At 46.9% G+C, this 19,253-nt stretch overlaps 1 protein-coding gene across 1 annotated transcript in view; it reads left to right on the forward strand.

The window, feature by feature from the left end:
* PRKCH (protein kinase C eta) overlaps positions 1–19,253 on the forward strand; it is a 212,981-nt gene that overhangs the window by 131,368 nt on the left and 62,360 nt on the right. The window contains exon 10 of the mRNA XM_001498126.7: positions 18,824–18,978. Coding sequence (XP_001498176.1) covers positions 18,824–18,978 — 155 coding nt within the window. The remainder of the gene's footprint in view (positions 1–18,823; positions 18,979–19,253) is intronic.

A 19,253-nucleotide genomic window follows, 5' to 3' on the forward strand; every position in this document is an offset into this window, starting at 1 on the left:
ACCGCAAGGTGATTTTTATTTCTCCACCAGAGAGCTAGGAACTGACGTTGGGGCTTAAAATTTGTGTTTGCTGTGAATTATCTCCAGAGCAGAGGATAAAGGGAATTTCTCCTGCCTTAAGTCTAGATGATAAATGAAGTAGTGGGAACCAACTTCAAAGAATCAAGTGAGTTTTTCTCATGCTGAGATAGATAAACAATTTTCAATTTGCTGTAGTTTTTGCTTTCTCTCGGATTTGCAAGGTATCAGACTCCACAGTATGCCTGGCATTTGCTGTCTCTGCATCTGTCAGAAATCCTCAGTGACTATCCCCATTCGCTGTTGAAAAGCTAACTATAAAGAACAGAAAATGTTAGTTACTATGAGAAATTACAGGAGGTAAATTATGATTTTTTAGCACTTGTTTGGCAGGCCATGGCCTCTAAAATGAGATGCTAATCAGCGTGTAAGGCTGAAGTGTAACAGTCTCCCTGAAGAACTGAGAAGTGAGCCGAGGCGAGGTGTTGGAGTTGCTCCCCAGCTGTCTGTGAAATCTTTCATTGTGAAGACCCTTCTGGAAAGGAAGCAACTTGCTGAGGGTCCCTTAGACTGTGAGTTCATCTCTGGGCCAGGCTGGCTCTGGAGCCCGGGTTCTGTGCTCTGACCCGTCAGTCTACATGTTGTCTTATACAACATTATGTCGATTCAGCATCTACTTCAGCACCTCTTGTCTGCCCTGGCTCCCCTCTAACCTGCTGGTATGGAAGCAGCATTGCCCTTGGAAACGGAAGACCTGAGTTCTTCCACCTTTGATTTCCTCTGTCTGAACCACTGGAGACGACCTTAAAATTCTCACTGTTAAGATGAGAGCATGGTTCAGATGAGGACAAAAGAGAGAATGCAGAAACGCTTCGGACACACGCAGCCCTGTTCTCAGGTGGGCAGACTCACTGTGACTGCTCTGATGACCACCTCCTTCCCCGCACCAGAGAGAAATGTCCTGGGACTTCCCAGTGGCCAGCACGGACAGCATCGGGAGGGTCTAGTCAACACCCAAAAATAAGATTTAGAAGCTTTTGTTCTTGGCAAAAAGAAAAAGATAAGCAAATCTCAAATATTAGATAATTTATCAAGCTTCCTATGTTGAATTATGAGCCCGTAAATTATTGCCCCCAATTCTTTCATAAGAACACATATTGCTTTCAAGTATATCATTAAATTGGCATCCTCATACATTTCTGATAGTGTTATAAATCCTAATAGTTTGTGAATAATTTGATAGTCTGTATCAAGACTCACAAAAATGTTTATACTCTTGGATCTGTTGATTTTATTTCTGATAATCTAGCCTAAGAAAACCACGTAAAGAATAAAACCAGTCTTATACATAAATATGTTTAATTTTCAGGGTATTATTTATAATAGGGAAATATTGGAAACAAGCATTCAGCAATAGGAGTTTACTTAAGTAAGATACTATCTGATGAAGATTTGCAGCCAGTAAAGAGATAATTGAATATTAAACAGTTAGATGATTATGTGTCAGACACTGTCATAAGCACCTAACATGTATTATTTATTACATGCAGTTCTCATAACAGCCTGTAAGGTAGGTACAATTATTATTTTCATTTTGCTGAGCGGTAACTGAGGAGTTCAATCCCTTGCCCCAAATCCAATACAGTAAATTGTGGAACTCGGAGGTTAGAGTCCAGGAAATAATGCCGAATTTCTCACGATTCGTGGCATGTATCCATATCAGGTTCTGCCCAAGACAGTGAATTGGCAAACCTGGCCCCTCCTCCAAAAAAAGACTGGAAGGAAATGATGCCAATAAACTATCAGGGACTGTATGAGGGTAGTGAAGTTGGGGGTGATTTTTTTTCTGTTTACCAGTTTTGGTAACGTGATGATACTCCTTTAACCATGGCGGTGGGAGGAGTGGGCATGAAGTCAGGGAGGGCGGAGGCCGGGGTGCGGGCCTGGCCGCCTCCCCAACTCCTTCGGGTAAAGCCCCCTCCTCCATCTTGATCAGTGACTGCGCTGGAATCCGGGTCCGCCCCGAACCGGGCTCTCCCAGGAGCCCTCCCCTCGGCCGCAGAGGAGGAACAAAGGGGCGGAGCGGCCCGGAGGGGCGGCCGCGCGGCCTTTGTCCAGAGGCCCGCTCCCTGAGGCCCCATGTGGCAAACAAGACGCCCGGCCCGGGCCCCAGAGCCCCTAGGCAGCGGCCCGGCCGGTGCGAGAGGAGGGCCCCGTCCTCTCGGGAACGCCCGAGTTCGCCTCTGCCGGCCGCTGCCCTCGGGTGGGCCCGCACGCCCGGCCCCCCTCTGCAGGGCCGGCCCAGCGCTCCCGCCTCCCGCCCGCCGGAGGCCCTTCTCAGGCGGAGGCCTCAGGGTGTCCGCCTACCGGGCCGTCCGCAGAGCGGGATGCCTCGGGGTCCCGGCAGGGCCAGAGCTTTCCACACGGAGCCACTCAAATGTTGGTCAACAAAGCAGAAGTCCTACTTCCGAAGGTTAGGGTGCCTAGGAATCTTGGGGCCTGGATGCTGTCAGCTTACAGAACTGGTGCGCCGTGGTATCAGTATACTGAAGTCACACTTAAAATATGTGATGAAAATCACTTGGCAACCTGAGCTCATGGGAACATTCTTTTCTCTGTATTATTTTCTCTATTGCTGTTGTATTGAATATTAGCAAAGGAGTGTATGTGCACACGCGTGTGCGTGTGTATGAGAGAGACAGGCAGCAAGAAAGTCGTGTGGCCCTGAAGTGAATCTTTCAGAATTTCATCAGGCAGGTGACGGTGCTGCAGCCTTCAGTGTGAGAGCTCCGAGCTCTGCTTCGGACTCAACTAGTAGCCCCCTGTCTTTAGGAAGGTCCCCTGCCTTTGGTTTTTCCCAGGTAAGCACCTCCACTTAAATCTGCGTTCTCCCCTGGTGGACCTGTTGGCAGAGATGCCTCTGGAGAGTGCGACCCGCCCCCGCCCCCCAGCCCGGTCCAGCCCTGTCTGTGCTCCAGCCCTCAGCCCCCTTTCCCTTTCCTGAGGGTTTAGTGGGCGTTTATCTGCTGAGCTGCTACCAGTGGCCGGCCTGGGCAAGGAGGAGGCGCACTTGGCCCATGGAGCAGAGTGAGCCCTGTGCTCTGAGTCACAGGGACATCCCAGACTAGGGGAGGAGGCACAGCGATGGGGAGTTAGGGGAGGAGAGGGGGAGTGCAGCCAGAAGGGCTGGAAGGAGGAGCGTTCTGAAGAGGCCTCTATTGATGCCTTAGGATAGCTCATTGCTTCCTGGACCCCAAATGGTATCAGCTTTGCAGAAGGGATGGGTGAAGAGTGAATTCGCAGCAGCAGCTACTATTCCTTGAGATCCTGGTGCGTGTTCTAGGTGCTTATATTCATTACCAATGTCTACACAACTGCATTGTCTATATAAATGCATTTTGGCATTCTATAAATATCTGGAAACTGAGGTCCAGAGAGTTAGGTAACTTGCCCCAGATCACACAGCAAGCAAGAGTCAGACCATGGGTTCTTAACCAGGTCATGCAGCTTAATCATCTATGATTTCATCCATTTATTTATTATTTCGTCCATTTATCCATAATCATCTATTATTTCATCCATTTCCTTTATGCCACAAATAAGAAGAGTGTTATTAGGCAGGAATAAAGGCAGTTTTTCACAATATATAGCTTTGCGGCCTTTTGTGAAATACCAAAGGATATTTCCTCTTATCTGTTTGGAGCTACGTTTCCTCCTTTCCCTGAGCAGTGACCGCCACAAACACGATTGGTTTGCTTATGGGTCATTTGTTGTAATTTGCCTTTGGCTCAGATCAAAATAGAAAATGTGCCAGAACATGGTGTTTCCCAGTTGGGCATGTTCCCAACTTATTAGCGGTGTTCCATCTGGGGACAGAATGCACATAGGCTATCATCAGGCCCTGGATTTCCGGGGTGGTGGGGGGGTATTTAGGACCTTTGCTTCTGTCCTCTCAGGCTCCCAGGCTCTTTGACTTTCTGTGGCTAAACAGGGCCGTGAGAATGAATGGGAAGTAGGAGAGCCTGAAGGTCCCTCTGTTCCTTTGGCGCACTCTGTCTGGGGAGAACTGCCAGGATACTTGGTGTGACAAAGGGGCTGGGAAAGGTTGGTGTATTTTTCAGTTTGAGATTGTTCAGTTGTAACTGGCCTTGTTGTCGCTGGCCATGGTCATCATTGATGACCTAGAGATCACATAGGCCGACCACCCCGAGTTTGCTAAGATGGTTCATGGATTGTGTGTGATTTCCTTTGATGTATCTGAGACTTGCCAGGGTCAGCTCTGGCCCTGTGTTTCCTGAGGACTGACGGAGCCTTGTGATGAGAGGGCCTGGTCGTGGTTTTCCCTGACCGTGACTGGGAACCTGCCAGACCGTAGATACTCAACAGGGCCCTGTAGGGAAGCTCTGGGCTGGAAGTGCCAGGACTGGCTCCAGAGATGAAAATGCAATGGGCTTTCTGCCAAATAGTTTAGTGAAAATCCAACAGTCTAGGATCACACTGGTTGAGTGCCAGGCAAAAGAAACAGTCCTTCAATCCTCAGTCTAGCTGGGAAGAGAAAATTAATACACGTGGAACAGCAGTGGACAGTAGGCAGCACGGAGTAAACGCATCGTTATACTACAAAAGGGAAGGGAGTTGAAAATGAACACCAAACTCTGCATGCAGTCTTTCCTCAGAAGTGCAATCAGAATGCCTATGAGACTAGCAAACCAAGTACATCTGAGCTCTAAGCAGCACCTCAGGGCGGCCTGCAGGTGTTTCCCTGAGAAGTTGGGTTGACTCCTGCCGTGACTGACTGGGATACTCAGGTCAGGGCCTGACGCTACACCTGTGAGTGGCTAGAGTAGGTCCACCCCACCCTGAAGACAGAATTGGGCAGTGTAAATACCCAACTGCTCTGGGTGGAAACCATAGAGTGTGATATATTCTGGTTTTGAAATACTTGAATTTTCCATAATTACTTCATCGCTGGTAAGATCCCAGCTGTGTCTGTCTCTTCTAGGCCCCAGAGCTATCCGGGGCCTCTCACGACAGAATCAGCCCTGTCAGGATAAACTTAGCCCACTTGGAAGTACAGAGAAGAGCCCACTGGCAGGTGAGGATAGAAGGTGTCATTCCTTCAGCCAGTGCAGCTGAGTGCCTTCAAGGTGTGGCTCCGCTCTAAGCCCTGAGGACACAGCCAGGGAAAAAAAACAGAGAGGAGTCCCCACCCTTGGGGAGCAGGTGTTGTCCCGGGGCCTTCATGGCCTGAACAGGCTGTGCATAATGTAGAATTGGCTAGGGACCCTTTGTGGCCGGCAGTTCCTGGGTCGCTGTTTAGGACAGGCTCAGAGCAGCCATCTGCTTAGGAGGAGAGGCTAGGGGCCTTGTCCTGAAGCTGCATTTGCATATGAAGCGCACCTTTGCTTTTATGTGGGTGCAGTGAATTTAGGCCCTGATGGAGATTATTGCGGGGAGGAGGTGCTGCCTCTGCTTGGTGGTAGTTCTGTGGCACCACTGGGCTTGGGGGCCCAAAGCGGGAGACATCATGGGAAGAGCAGCAACCCAGCTCACTTCCCTTGTTCACCATCGCTATTTGTACAATTGTGCTCGTCCTGCTGGGGAGACTGGTGTCTTCACTGGCACCCCCTGCACGAGGCTTTGGGGACACCACTCCTCCCCCCATATTAACCCATGTGCCATCAAGACTGACTGCTCTTGTGCAAGGTGCCTCCTCCTACCTTCCTTTGTCAGCTAATACCTTGCAGACCCTGCCCACCCCACTGGAGGGCTTTGGCATGCCCTGTCTTCCCTTCAGGGCCACCCAGGGAGTTCCTGTTACCTTTCTGTGTGAGGCATCCAACTTGTAGTTTATTTGTACAGTAAAAGAACCCCTGTACTTCGAGCTCACTCCTACCCACTTCTTTAGGATGGTCTGTGATGATTTATCGCTTAGGCGTTACGAAGGGAGTCTTGGAACTCTTCCCAGAGTCTCTTAATTCCATTCTCATGGTGTGTGATATTTTAAACATAAAAATGATGTAATATATAATTCCCAACCAAAACAAAAGGGGAAAGCCCTTCCAGTAAAACGCCAACCCCTCCCCCCATACGTGTTTTTCCCTTTCTGTGCCATAGACCATGGGAAGTGCCTTCATCTGCTGCCTTGTTCTTCTTCCTCTCCCCTCACCTCCTCACTCCCAGGGAGCACTGAGCCATGGTTTCCTTGTGAAGTGGGAATGAGCCTGTGCCTGCAACAAGCCCAGACCTCCTAAACTGGGTCTACCTACCAGTGGTGAAAGGCGGTTCAAGATGACTTAGACACTACCAGTAAAGTAGGGAACAGATATGGCAGAGTGGACCTAGGGACTGGATGAAGCTTTTCTCCTGGAAGCCTGTAGAACTGAGGGCCTGCTCTTAACTTGGTTTGTCTCTCCTTACTTGGGCTTCAGGGCAGATCTGAAGCAGAAAATTCCCTTCCACCTGGCTCAGAACTTCATCCCCCACCACCTTGACCTTCACCAACAGGTTAGTTTTAATAATCAAATGGCTGGTGAATTTTTAACCTTTCCAGTAAAAAAAGTTCACTTACATGCATAGTGCAGTCTCATTTGCCCACAGCTAACATTGGGGTGGGATAATCCTTTGTTCTGGGGGGCTGTGCTGTGCGTTGCAGGATTGGCAGCATCCTGGCCTCTACTCACTACGTACCAGTAACACCTACCTAGTTGTAGCAACCAAAAATGGCTCGAGACACTGTCAAATATCCCTGGGGGGAAGAACCTCCTTGGTTGAAAACCACAGGCTTGCATACATGGCAGCTGGGCAGTCCTGCATGAGAGAAGTCACATGGATGAGATCACTTGACTTTTCACAGGGGCTGTAGTGAAACGTGTCAGACCTCCCTTATAAAATTATAAGCGTTATCATTTTTTTCCCTGAGTTTGTAGACGGCACAGTTCCTGTTTGAGGCTCCCAACAGCTATCAGTGGCTGCACTGTGGCATTTGCCGGGACTGGGGCCCTGGGCGGGGGAGGAGACAGCGGAAGCCTGCGGGGTCTGTTGAATGTGAGCGAGGCTTAGCAGTTCAGAACAGTGAAGCTTGCTGTGATAAGGGAGAATTATTGGAGCCTGGGGGCATGTAGGGAGCAAAAGATTAGCTCGATGAGCATATATTTAAAATGGCTTATGTTTAAAAACAGGCTGTTGAAATAGCACCATTTCTCTTGTTTTGGCGTTTAATGATTATACTCTCACTTTACCATCAAGGCGTTGAATCAGTGGCGTTTTATGAAAATCATTGTCTCCACCCTGAATGTAAAAGGGCGCCTATCTGTGAGTCAGATTCCCATCCCAAGTGTGATGACTGGATTTTACAAACAGAGATAATCAAAGCTTTAAGAGACATTTCTCAACCAGCATAGAAAAATGTGCTGGTAGCAACACAAGTGTGCTTTGGGGAAAAGCAATCTTGCTGTTTTCTTTCTTTTGTTTGCCGTACATGGAAATGTCATTTCAGCTTAAAGATACAGATACTTTAGATGCTATCTTCCAAACTAGGGTCTCTAAATATTGAAAGTAGACCCTACCCACTAGAGACATGGGCTCTTTCTACATTGAATGGTAATGTTTTATCGGTCTTGCATTTTTAATTGAATTCAGTAAGTGTTTACTGAGCACACATTATGTGCCAGGGACTGAAGACATGGAAGAACAAAATGTGGACCTGCCCTCTAGTGCTTTCAGTCGAGTCATCCTAAACACAGATGCTTATAGCACTGTGTGACAGAGAGAAGTCATAGCTTGGTCCTGGGAGGTTGGAAGGGCCTTCCAAGGAGGGGCTGTCTGAGCTGTGTTTTGAGGATGACTAGGAGCCCTACAGCCCAGGGAGGGGAACGGGCCTCCCAGACAGAGGTGACAATGGTGCAAAGGCACAGAAGATTAAAATTGTATGATGTGCCCAGGAAACCCCAGATAACTTGATGTGGCAGGATTGCAGGAGAGGAAATGTGGGGAGTGAAGAAGCAGCAAGTCATAATGGGTCTGACATCCTTTGCTAAGGAGCTTAGACTCAAGCATGGAGGTGAAAGGAGCTGGCAGAGGATTTCACATCAGGAAGCAACTTAAGATTTGCATTTTGGGGCGCACTCTCTGGTGGCTGTCTGCAGAGGGAGGAGATGGGGACAGCAGGCCTAGTAAGGACGCTGAACCAGTGGCCTGTTGGACTGGCCTGCTGCACAGCAGCGGTCACAGGTGTGGAGTCAAGGGAACACTGAGGAGGTGGAATTGATAGGACTCTTTAGGGTAAGAGGGTGAGATGAGTGGCCAGAGCTCTGGCCTGTTGGGAGCCTAGAGAAATGGAGTGGAATGGGCTCACCTTGCAGGAAATCCGGTGGTAAGAGTTCGTTGTTCAGAGACACAGTTCAGATGGGATTAGATTTGGTATCATCAGTGTTTTCTTGGTATAGTAGAACCTGTAATTTAAAATATGTTAGTAGGTGTTTACAGATGGAGAAGAGAGGAGAGCTAAAGAGGGATTTCTAAGTGAGAGTGGAGAAAGGTGAAAGAAAGGAAAAGAATCAGAAGGAAGTGGTTTCATAGGAGGAGCAAAGTGCCGAGATGAAGTCAGTTCCCCAGAGGACTCAGGGCTATCCGTTGGATCTGAGACGAGGTTGTAGTGTCACCATCCTGGTCACTGCTCTCATCCTGGGGGTTTGAAGGGCCCATGTGAACTCAGTTTAGCCAGCTGAAGCTTCTCTACAGAGTTAACATAAGATCCTCTCCCCTGGGTAAACCTTTTGAGCTAGTTCTGATTCCTTTGCCTCTCATCTGATTAGAGCCCCGCCTCTTTTACGTGGGTCTCCCTACCTTTATAGTAAGGTCTGCATCGTTCTTCTTCAGTGGACAGTGGAGATCAGTGTTTTGCCCGTATTGCAGAAAGGGTTTGGGAAGACACTGGGGGGAGTCGTTTGAAGTTCCACAGCCAGAGTAGCACATAAATTCAAAACAGCATGTGGAAAGCCATTCCAAAGGGAAACCTGAGCGAGCACCCCAACGCTGGAGAGAGCAAGAGGGGACAGACTCTCGGCCAGCAGGGTCCCAGGCACCTGGAGGCAGATGTGGAATATTTTTGGCCGGATTCGCTACTTCTCTAACTGGGCAAAATGTTTAATCAGACAACTGTAACCCGGAATTGCCTCCCGTGAGGCAGAAATGTCTAATTCATCCAGAAATCAGAGGGAAAGATGAAATCTTGGCTTCTTTGAGAGACTGAAGAGTTTGGGAAACTCTGTCATGAAAAATGATCTAAATAAGTGAAATAGCATTTTTACTCTTTATCCTATACCCCTAGACAAACTAAATCCACTAGTATCTTCAATAGACCTGCTTCTATTTGGTGCTTAAACCAAAATCTTTATAAAGAAAATTGTGTTATGTGGAATAACGATTTAAAAGAATCCTATTATGCATACTTTTAAGTGACTAAACCTTTTTTTAAAAAGCTAATAATCACCTAAGATATTTCCTTTGTGAATCTAAATTCAGAATTTAGATTTGTGAAGTTAATTCAGAATTAAAACACCATGTCCAGTTAGCAATAATCTGCTCTAAAGAGATGTCTATTTTTCCAGGCTAGTAAAAATGATCTTTATCATAGCATTTTGACTAGACTATTAATACCATGTCCTCTTATTTCCATCAACTTCATCAGAAGTCCAGCTAAATGTAGGACTTCACAGAAATGGCATTGGGATTAAAATGCAACTGTTAAAATATTACAGTTTTGAGGACTAAGTATATCAGAAAATATTGTGAAATTTAAGTGAAAAATGAAGGGTATGTTTTTAGTTTTCTCTTTTTCTCTTCTTTAGACATGCTATAGAGTGTTAAGTATAGTTAGGACATAAGGGGAAAATCAAATCTAGTTAAAATTACCTTGTAAATGTCTTATCTCCCCTGAAAGCTCTAGTTCTTTGGATTCTAAAAGCCATAAAGAGTTTTGTTTCTTCTTGCTTTTGGACTTCTCTCTCTCAGTGTCAGGATTAGAGCGATTTTATTTTCATCTTCTTTATTTTTTCCTCCATTTTCCATGTATTTACTTTGTAATTACATTTGAACTATGAACATGTAATTACTTTTATAAACAGAGAAAAACCAAAGCTTTATAAACAAAGGGAAATGAGGGGGCTGGCCCCGTGGCCGAGTGGTTAAGTTTGCGCGCTCTGCTGCAGGCAGCCCAGTGTTTCGTTGGTTCGAATCCTGGGCGCGGACATAGCACTGCTCATCAAACCATGCTGAGGCAGCATCCCACATACCACAACTAGAAGGACCCACAACGAAGAATATACAACTATGTACCGGGGGGCTTTGGAGAGAAAAAGGAAAAAAAATAAAATCTTAAAAAAAACAAAACAAAAAAAACCCAAAGGGAAATGAAGCGGCATCCTCCACAGTATTTTAACTACAGGCAGAGTACTTCTCTCCTTTGCACGTTCCTTCCATAAAGTGAATGGATAAAACTAATCTTGGAAGTTTGCTCCAACTTTTCTAATATTCTAGTTTAAATTTTATCAGGAAACAAAAATGGCCTCCTGCCATGTCAGGTCCTTACTTACCATAGTCTGGGCATTGTGCTTGGTGGTGTTAGAGATGCATCATTTGGCATCTGGGCTCGCCTTCAAAGGTTTCAGGTCCTCCACAGAAAGGAAGACCAAGTGTACAAAGCCTGCATGGCCCAGCTCAGTGATGCTGGGTGAGACATGTGGACCTTCGGCGGCTCCCCAGGAAGAGAGGGCTGGGCTCCACCTTTGCTAGATCCCTGATCATGTTTGCTGCTTATTTATGCTTTAAAAGCCTCCTGGCCCAGATGTTTCACGGCATGTTAAACTGCGAGTTCGATTGCCTCCCTGTTTCCCTGGTCTGGGGTATATGCCTGAAGCATTGTTGAATTTCATTACAAGAGATGGCCATCATGTGTCCAGTTTCCCAGGAAAACACTTGTTCTCTGTAAAGGCCTGTGTGTCCTTCCAGGTTTGAAATGCAAGGTCTTAAAGGCTGGTGATATTGGAGACATAGTTCACTTTCCCAAAAACTAAGTCTCTGAGCTCAGACAGGATGTCTCATGCCCCTGGGCTTGACAGAGGGTTTGCTGGCTGATTGAATTAACTTCTGATATCTTCTGGGCTGCGCAAAATGATGTCAAAAAAAGAAAAGAAAAATGAAGCCATTTGATTCCCTCTCCTTGTTTCTTCCTTGAAGCTTTTGTAATTGTTCTTAATGTGGTTAAATTCTGGTTGTTTCCAGTTCAGACATGGTGCAATCTGATTTCCTCATGAGGGTACTTTTCCACTGTGACCTCCTTGACGTCAGTAACTGTTTCCTGTTGATCTGAACTCCCTGTTCACCCTGTATGCAAATTCGCCAGAAAAAAACCTTAGAGCCAGGGCACTTATGAAAAATTCACTACAATGCTGTCTCTTACTGGAGATTCCCTTTTCCTCTCCCAAAGCCGGTCAGTTGCGCTCTGCAGCTTTGATGCAGGGTTGATGTGTTACTCATTTAGAAATGCCTCCAAAGCCATTCGTAGAACTTGGGTGAGTCGGTCTAGAAGTAGCTCCCAGCTTAACATTGCCTTAAAGCAATAGCCAAATTACTCATTAACTTTAAATGTTGTGTCTGTTCTTTGAATTATTTCCAAAAGATAATCTGCATCCTCATTGTAATACGTCTTCAATTGAACTTTATGTCTGTAGATTGTAGGGACTGTGGAGAGTTGCTGTAAGCAGAAAGATCTTTCTCAGTCTGGGGATAAGAATGCATCAGCTTTGTAGAAGAGGAGAAGAGCTGCTACAAAGTCTCGCTGGAACAGGTCTGCAGTCCAGAGGGGAGCATATTTGTTTTGCAATAACAGTAATGATTATGATTATAAAGCTCTTGAAATAGAGAATACAAATTATCATCTGATATTAGAAAATTAGAAAACTAACTGGAACTGAAACTTTGGTTAGTGTGTTTTGGGTATCAAATTCAGTTTTGTAACCCTTGCTTGGTAATCACTTCCCAGAACGAAAATGCTCCTTACCAGGTCAAGGTCATGACCCTGTGATATCAAGAAATGCCTAGGCCGGCAGCTGGCCTAGGAGCCCTCCTGACTCCTTGAACCCTCTAGATTCCTCCCGTACCTAGGGTCAAGGAGCTGTCGCAGCTGCTGTTTTGGCTGCCATTTCATTCCTGTTCAATTGCCAGTCTGAGCTGTGTGAGCAAGGCACCATCTCGGCATCCAGGGCAGGCAGCTGGCTGCCCAGTATGCTGCAGCTCCCCCAGGGGCCAGAGCCCCAGGAGCAGACGGTCACGGCAGCTGAAGTGGCAGTGGAGGTGGTGATGATGATGTGGATAATAATAGGAATCATAGTTGCTAACATTTATTGAACACTCACTGTGTGCCAGGGGCTGTTGGAAATTCTTAGCTTAAATCATTTAATCCTCACACAGCTGTGAGTTTAGTTGTCTTATTATCCCCATTTTTCAACCGAGAGTTTTGAGAAAGAGAAAATAAATACAGCACGGTGAGCTGTTTTTGCATCTCAGGCATCCTGCCTCCAGAGCTCACAGTCTCACCACCGCCCTGTACTTCCTCTTGGTAACACCAGGGATGTGGGCACTGGGCACAAGGTCTCCTGGGGTCAGCTATAGTAAGATGTGATGTACTAAGAACAGTAGGTTCTGTTTGTTGAAATTCTTTTCTGGGCCTGATGCTGCACAAGTGACTTTGCTTCTGGTTTAATGCTCACACGGTCACTGTAGTTGTAGGTGTTATTACCCAGATTGACAAATCGGGAAACCACCTGCCCCTTAAAAAATGGTGTGTTTCATTTAAAAGTCCACTAGTAGCAAATGACAGAAAACAACCGCGCAAAAAAAGGAGAAGTGAAAATAAGGGTTCAGAGATACAGGTGGTGTCGCATGGAACCCAAGGGCAGAAATTGGCCAGGACCCTCCGGGGATCTGAAACTGCAAAGACAAGAGTAACCCGTGTAGTTTCCTTCTCAGCTCCTTTGTGCTCCCTGATATCTTGTCTCTTCCTCAGTCTATGTTTCTGCTTCATTTTTCTCCCTCATCTGTCTGTCTGTCCATCTGTGCTTCCATCCAGGCTTTTGCCACTCTGTTATACCAAGACATTTCACATATTCACACTACAGAGGCAGCCTCAATTCCCTAATTCATGTTTCCTCAGTTCCTGCACACAGCACAGCCTAACTTAAAACCTCTTTATGTCAGTTCCGGGTTTCTGGGAAAGAGACAATGGCCCAGCCTGGTCCACTAGCCTTGTGCAGGATGTCCAGCGTTTACCCATGTGACCATGCCAGGGCAAGTGTCTGAGAAAGGGATCCATGAGCTGAGCAGACACCTCCAAAGGTGTCCACCCCAGAGACCCTAAGGGATCTGTGCTTATTCTACAGTCACCCCCCCTTAGGCGATGTCATCTTGGCACAGCTACCATCTTGGTGCATCATTTTCATCAACCCAGGTGTTTTGTCTCTAACTTTTCTTCGTGCAGCTTTACCTCCTAGAGAACAATCCTATGAGGGGCTTTAAGGAATGCACACTGCTTTTACTGACAGCTGCTATCAGTTCAGGGGTATTTTTATCCCTTTTTGCCTGGGGAAGTAACAGCCCTGGGCCGACAGTAGCCAGGGCAGACTTGGCCCAGGCCACAGGAGGTTAAGGGAGCCGGGAAGGTGACAGCAGGAATTCTATTATTAATCGGGCCCAGCTTCTCAGCCTCCTGTAACTCACACTGTGGGACAAAGGCATTTCTGGGTTACTTTTATTCCCTCAGGTGTTCTTCACTCCTTGTTAGTGACCTGCATTTGTGGTTGGTTGAATCAGAGACAAAAGAGGTACCAGGGGTAAAGGTCCAGACCACTTGGCTTTTGAACTGGGGCTCAACCTCCTCCGGGACCCTAGGCTTCCTGCCATGCAGGTCTGGAAGGATCTGCCTTAGAGGAGCCAGAGGCCTCAGGAAGCTGTGCGGGTGTCCAGGCTCAGTTTTTTGGAAATTGGACTTTAGAAAAACTGGCATGGCTATCTACACAGGTTTCAATACATGAAGGGTCGTTTTTGTCATCACTGCCTCTTCCCTGCCCCAGAAGTGACTCACGGCAACCTTAGCCCATTGTGCGGTGCCTCCCTAAAGGCGGGGATCTCAGCAGGTGCTTCCTCTAGTTGCACAGCAGTGAGTTTGGGAAGCATGAGTTGGTGTTTGTCAAGGACACAGGGAGACCAGCTCTTAAACAGCACCGACTGAGAGTGGCGTCGTAGGCGGAGGTCATCTTCTGCCTCCTTCCAGAACTTCAAATGCACGTCTCTGCTTTGTAAAGGGCGTTTGCTAAAGGTAGAAGGTTTCTTTCAGGTTGATGGAATTCATTCCTGGGAGTAAAATTTAGCTGGAGTGATTTGTTTTTGTAGCTGATGTTATTTTATTATAGGTGGTAGGTGCCAACACTTACTGGAGTCTGTTTCAAGCCAAGCCCCATAACTGCCACCTGTTTAAGCCCAGACTCTGGGCCTGTAATTATGGCAGAGACCAATAGGTGAGTGATCCTGTGTATTAATAGGACTCAGGCCCCACAGTTCTCAGTGGGTGACCTCGGGATGGGGTGAAAGGAAGCACCCTAACCAGGCTTTCGCTTTGTCTACCGACACTTGTTTTTGAAAGTAGCAGTATGTGGTACAACGACGCCCCACACTCAGCGGCCTCAGCACTTGGGATTGGCCTCGCTTTGCAGTCGCTACACCCTGCCCCACAGCTGACCCTTCAGCTGTTCATTCACCTTGATACCTGGCCCCCCATCCCCACTCCAGCCTGACTCGTGGCTTCTGCACCCTTCAAGGCTGGGGCATCGGCTCCCCTTAGAAGCTTCCCCCAAATCCCACCCCAGCCCCCAGGCTTCTCAGCTGCCCCTGCTCTGTGACCCCTCCACAGTACTTAGCACACCGGGGGGATGTGCTCTCTGTACATGTCTGTGGGCTTCCTGAGAGCAGATGTGGGGCCTCATTCGTTTTATGACGCTTGGTCCCTACCCAAGGCCTGGCATGGTGTTTTCGGTAAACTTTCCTTCTTAAGAACCTTAAAGGAAGCATCCCTGAAAGCCTCAGTAGGAAGCACCAGGAGAGCTTGCATCCTGGAACCCAGCCCCAGGGCTTCACCTAACCCAGAGCTGACTGAGTCTCATTTTGGATGTCATTCCAACAAGCCTGATGGCCTGGTTACTCCAGGTATCGAATGACCACTAAGGGAGAAGGTGGTTACTAGTGGCCCTTAATAATGGGCAGCAAGGGCTGTGAATGTCCCTCTTTCTATAGCTGCTTCCCTACTCCCACTTCCTGAGCAGTTGCCCTCTAAGACAGTCTCAAAACTGCGCCTTTCCAATGTCCCATCTTTCATCTTGCAGATGAAAATTAGAAAAATATGTGACTTTGGCTTGTTTCTAATTATAAAAGTAATACTCATCAGAGCAACTGAAAAGTATAAAGAAATAAATGCCCTCCCAGAGCCCACAACTGAAAGCTGACTTGTCACTGTATAGGTATTTTTTTCGTCCTTTCTGTGCATGTCTGCATCTTTGTCTATGACTGAAATCATTCTGCACATTCACATTTATGATTTTTTTTTTTTAACTGAAAATATCTTCATCATCACAGCCAGCAGCAGCAGCAGACATTTCTGTTTATGGCACACTTTCTAGAAGCCTCACCTGAGGACATGCATAATGAAAATTTATTGCTGATGATAGCGCGTCACTCACCTCACTCACCCTCGCTCCCACCACCACCCAATGATGAGTGGATCTTTGCTTAAAGCTGGAGATTTTTGTCATTTATCTCCTTCTCTGCAAAAGAAATCTTGGAGAAATTGCTGCCAAATTTCAACTGCTTCTGCAGCCAACATTTTAAAAATAGGATGAGGAGAGGTGTGTGTAAGCAGAGGGTCTCCGCACAGCAAAAACATTTTGCCAGCTGATAAACGTTTTTATTTTTCTACCCTGTGACATTATTTTAGGTCTTTGGTAGGATGGGCCATTGCTTTTTGTTAAATCGTCACTGTATCTCTGCTGGCTTGTTTCCCCTTCCTGCTTGCTTCCAGAGTTGCACGTAGCCCAAGGGAGGGAGTGGTACCCACTGTTCTAGGTGGTGGCAGACACAGGTTAAATGAGACTCTGAGTGAAAAACTCATATTTTTGCAGTTCTGAAGCTTTTGACCTCCTGGCTGTGCCTCACAGGTGCCTCTGCATTATCTGAGAATCTGCCTCCAGGGCTGGGGGTGGGGCCCAGAAAGAGGACAATGGGCAGGACTAGAAGGCAATGTTTTCACCCTGCAGATCTGGGATTTAGTCCAGATGGGAGATATGAGAATGATTTTGGGGAGAACTAGAAACAGGTGAAGTTTCCCTTCAAATGCCCTCATCTTTCTGATGCCGACTGCCTTAGACACTTGCCAAGTGCGCTGACTTCCAGCAGCCGAAGGAAGAGCCACTTACCTGCTGAACCAGTTCCAGTGATCGGGTCTTTCAAGCTGTTGGGATTTCTGGACTGCCAGTCACAGCCATGAGGAAGGGGAACAGGCCCATTAACAAAAATAGGGCTGGGTTCGGGGTGGCTTACCACCCGAGTCTTCCTTAGGGCCCCCCCTTGGCTACCCCTCCAGAGGAACACAGGATCAGCATAACAACTTCCTGTTCGATGCAGCTCTTTGATGTGTCTCCATTGCACACTCCTCCCCCGACCCCACTGCCAACCTGTGCGTTCCACTGGAGTCCTACCCATGTAGAGTACTCGGAACACTGTTGCTCGCTGAAGCTTATCCACCCAACTCTGCCCCTCGCTTGTCTGTCACACTCAAATAAAGGCTGCTAGCATAGTCAGACGGCCCACTGTGTTTAGTTTTCTCTTGGCTTAAATTGTTGAGGCTGAATAGTTGTTTTGTTATTGTTGTTTGGTTTGTGTGTGTCTGAATGTTGCCATTCCATCTTCACTCTTAAATTCTTGCTTCTCCTTAGTAGAGAGAGACGTTTCATAGATCCAGGGGATTTTTTTTTCCTTCTAATTAAAGTTTTACTTAAAATCAGGAATAGGAGGCTATAAGTTGTACTGCCTTCTGATCGGATGGGCCTTGTTGCACTAGAGATGAATCAGAGGTAAACAAAATATGCACAGTCGCTGTCTGCCAGTCAGCCCTGAATGCGTGGCAACACTGAACAAAGCTGCTGGCACTTAAAACCACAAACAAAGATGGGTTCTGTGTAGACACATCCTTTGTGAATTGGTAAAATATCAGTTTCCTTACAAAATGACCTGCTACCCCCAAAAGGATGATTACCAGCCCTGACCACACTCATCCTGCAGGTCCTGGCTCACACATCACTTGCTCAGAGAAACCTCCCCAGAACCCCAAACAGATGACCAGATGTCATTGCTTCCTCCACTTTTCCATCCCAGGATTTACCAGAATTTGTAAATTTGCTTGTTTATAAGACTTCTTATTTTTTTAAAGTCATGTGTATGTCCCAGACCATACTCTATTTGAGTAGAGGCTGTGACTGTTTATGCCTGTTCCACTCACTGTTAGGTCCCCAGTACCTATTTTAGCACCTGGCTAACCAAGGACTTAATAGATGTTAGTAGGAGGAAGGGAGGAAATCCACTGATCTTAGAGGTTCCTGAAACAAAGTGTTTTGCACTGTCAATCTCAGAGACTTCACTTTTTAATTGAGACTCAAGCATTTCTTTCATTAAGCAGTCCTAATTTCCGCAGCGCTTTATTCACACCGCTTGTGCAGTACTTAGTACATGGTAGCTTGGTACATCAGTAGCTTTTTTTTTTTTTTTTAAAGATTTTATTTTTCCTTTTTCTCCCCAACGCCCCCCGGTACATAGTTGTATATTCTAAGTTGTGTGTCCCTCTAGTTGTGGCGTGTGGGACACCACCCCAGCGTGGCTTGATGAGCAGTGCCATGTCCGCACCCAGGATCTGAACCAACGAAACACCGGGCCGCCTGCAGTGGAGCTCGCGAACCTAACCACTTGGCCACGGGGCCAGCCCCTCAGTAGCTTTTTTAAGAACCTATTTCAACCTGCTGGATTGGCATTCCTTCCGGGCGGAGATGGCATCTCTCTTGTCTTTTCGTTCCCAGTCCTGACTCAGGAGTCTTCTGCTGGGCTGAATGGTGTTTCTAACACTGAGGCTACTCGGAGGCTGGCGTTAGACTGCTGTTTGGCTGACTTGTCTAAAGTGTTCTCCTTCTGTGATGCTCTCTGCCCAGGTGTGGGGACCTGTCGGCTGTCCCTTACTTTCTGTGATTAACCCTGCATGTTCCAGGCGAAAGGCCTGTACCTTTTGATTTATGTGGCTTTCTTCCAATTTATAAAACTTTATGATTTAGGTAGGGATAGCATCATCATCCTCATTATTACTAATGTTGTACGTCCCCAAGAGTTAAGCTCAAGATTCCATGGTGCAGAGCTAGAACTACAACCAAAGCCTTCTGGTACTGTCTCTACTTTTGTTTACTTCAGAAATTCAAGGCTGGTTGCAGTTACTTAAGGGAGATCCAGATGTTATTCCCCCGCTCCATTCCAGGGATCTCATTCCACCCTACCCGACCCACCCTGCTTTGCCCAGACCCCCTATCAGGATGTCTCCTTGAGTACTTCCGTTGACACTCGCTCCTCACCACGCCACAGTCCAAGGTAATATGATGCTGACTGACTGAACTCTAGGCTGATTGCTACACCACGTTGGATCCTCTCTTGTGTTTGTATCCAGGATCGTCTGTTTTTTGTGATGGAGTTTGTGAATGGGGGCGACTTGATGTTTCACATTCAGAAGTCTCGTCGTTTTGATGAAGCACGAGCTCGTTTCTATGCTGCAGAAATCATTTCGGCACTTATGTTCCTGCATGAGAAAGGAATCATCTATAGGTGAGTTTGGGCTACTGGTCACCCCTGTTATCATTCATCCCCTGCCCATTCTCGGGGCTTAATCCATCCTTCCATTTGTTGTGGTAATCATCTGAAATCTTTTTGGAATTAAATTCACAAAAGTTTGAGTGTCTCTTAGAATAAGTGAATAACATAGTGATTAACATTGTCTGCAAACCACAACTTGCCCCTGTGTGGTATTCATAAAGTAGGCTTGACAGGCTCGGAAGAGACTGTACATGAAATCGGGGGGCCTGTTATGGCCAAACCCTGCA

The sequence above is a fragment of the Equus caballus genome, chromosome 24, assembly GCF_041296265.1.
Source record: "Equus caballus isolate H_3958 breed thoroughbred chromosome 24, TB-T2T, whole genome shotgun sequence".
In the NCBI taxonomy this organism is placed as follows: Eukaryota; Metazoa; Chordata; class Mammalia; order Perissodactyla; family Equidae; genus Equus; species Equus caballus.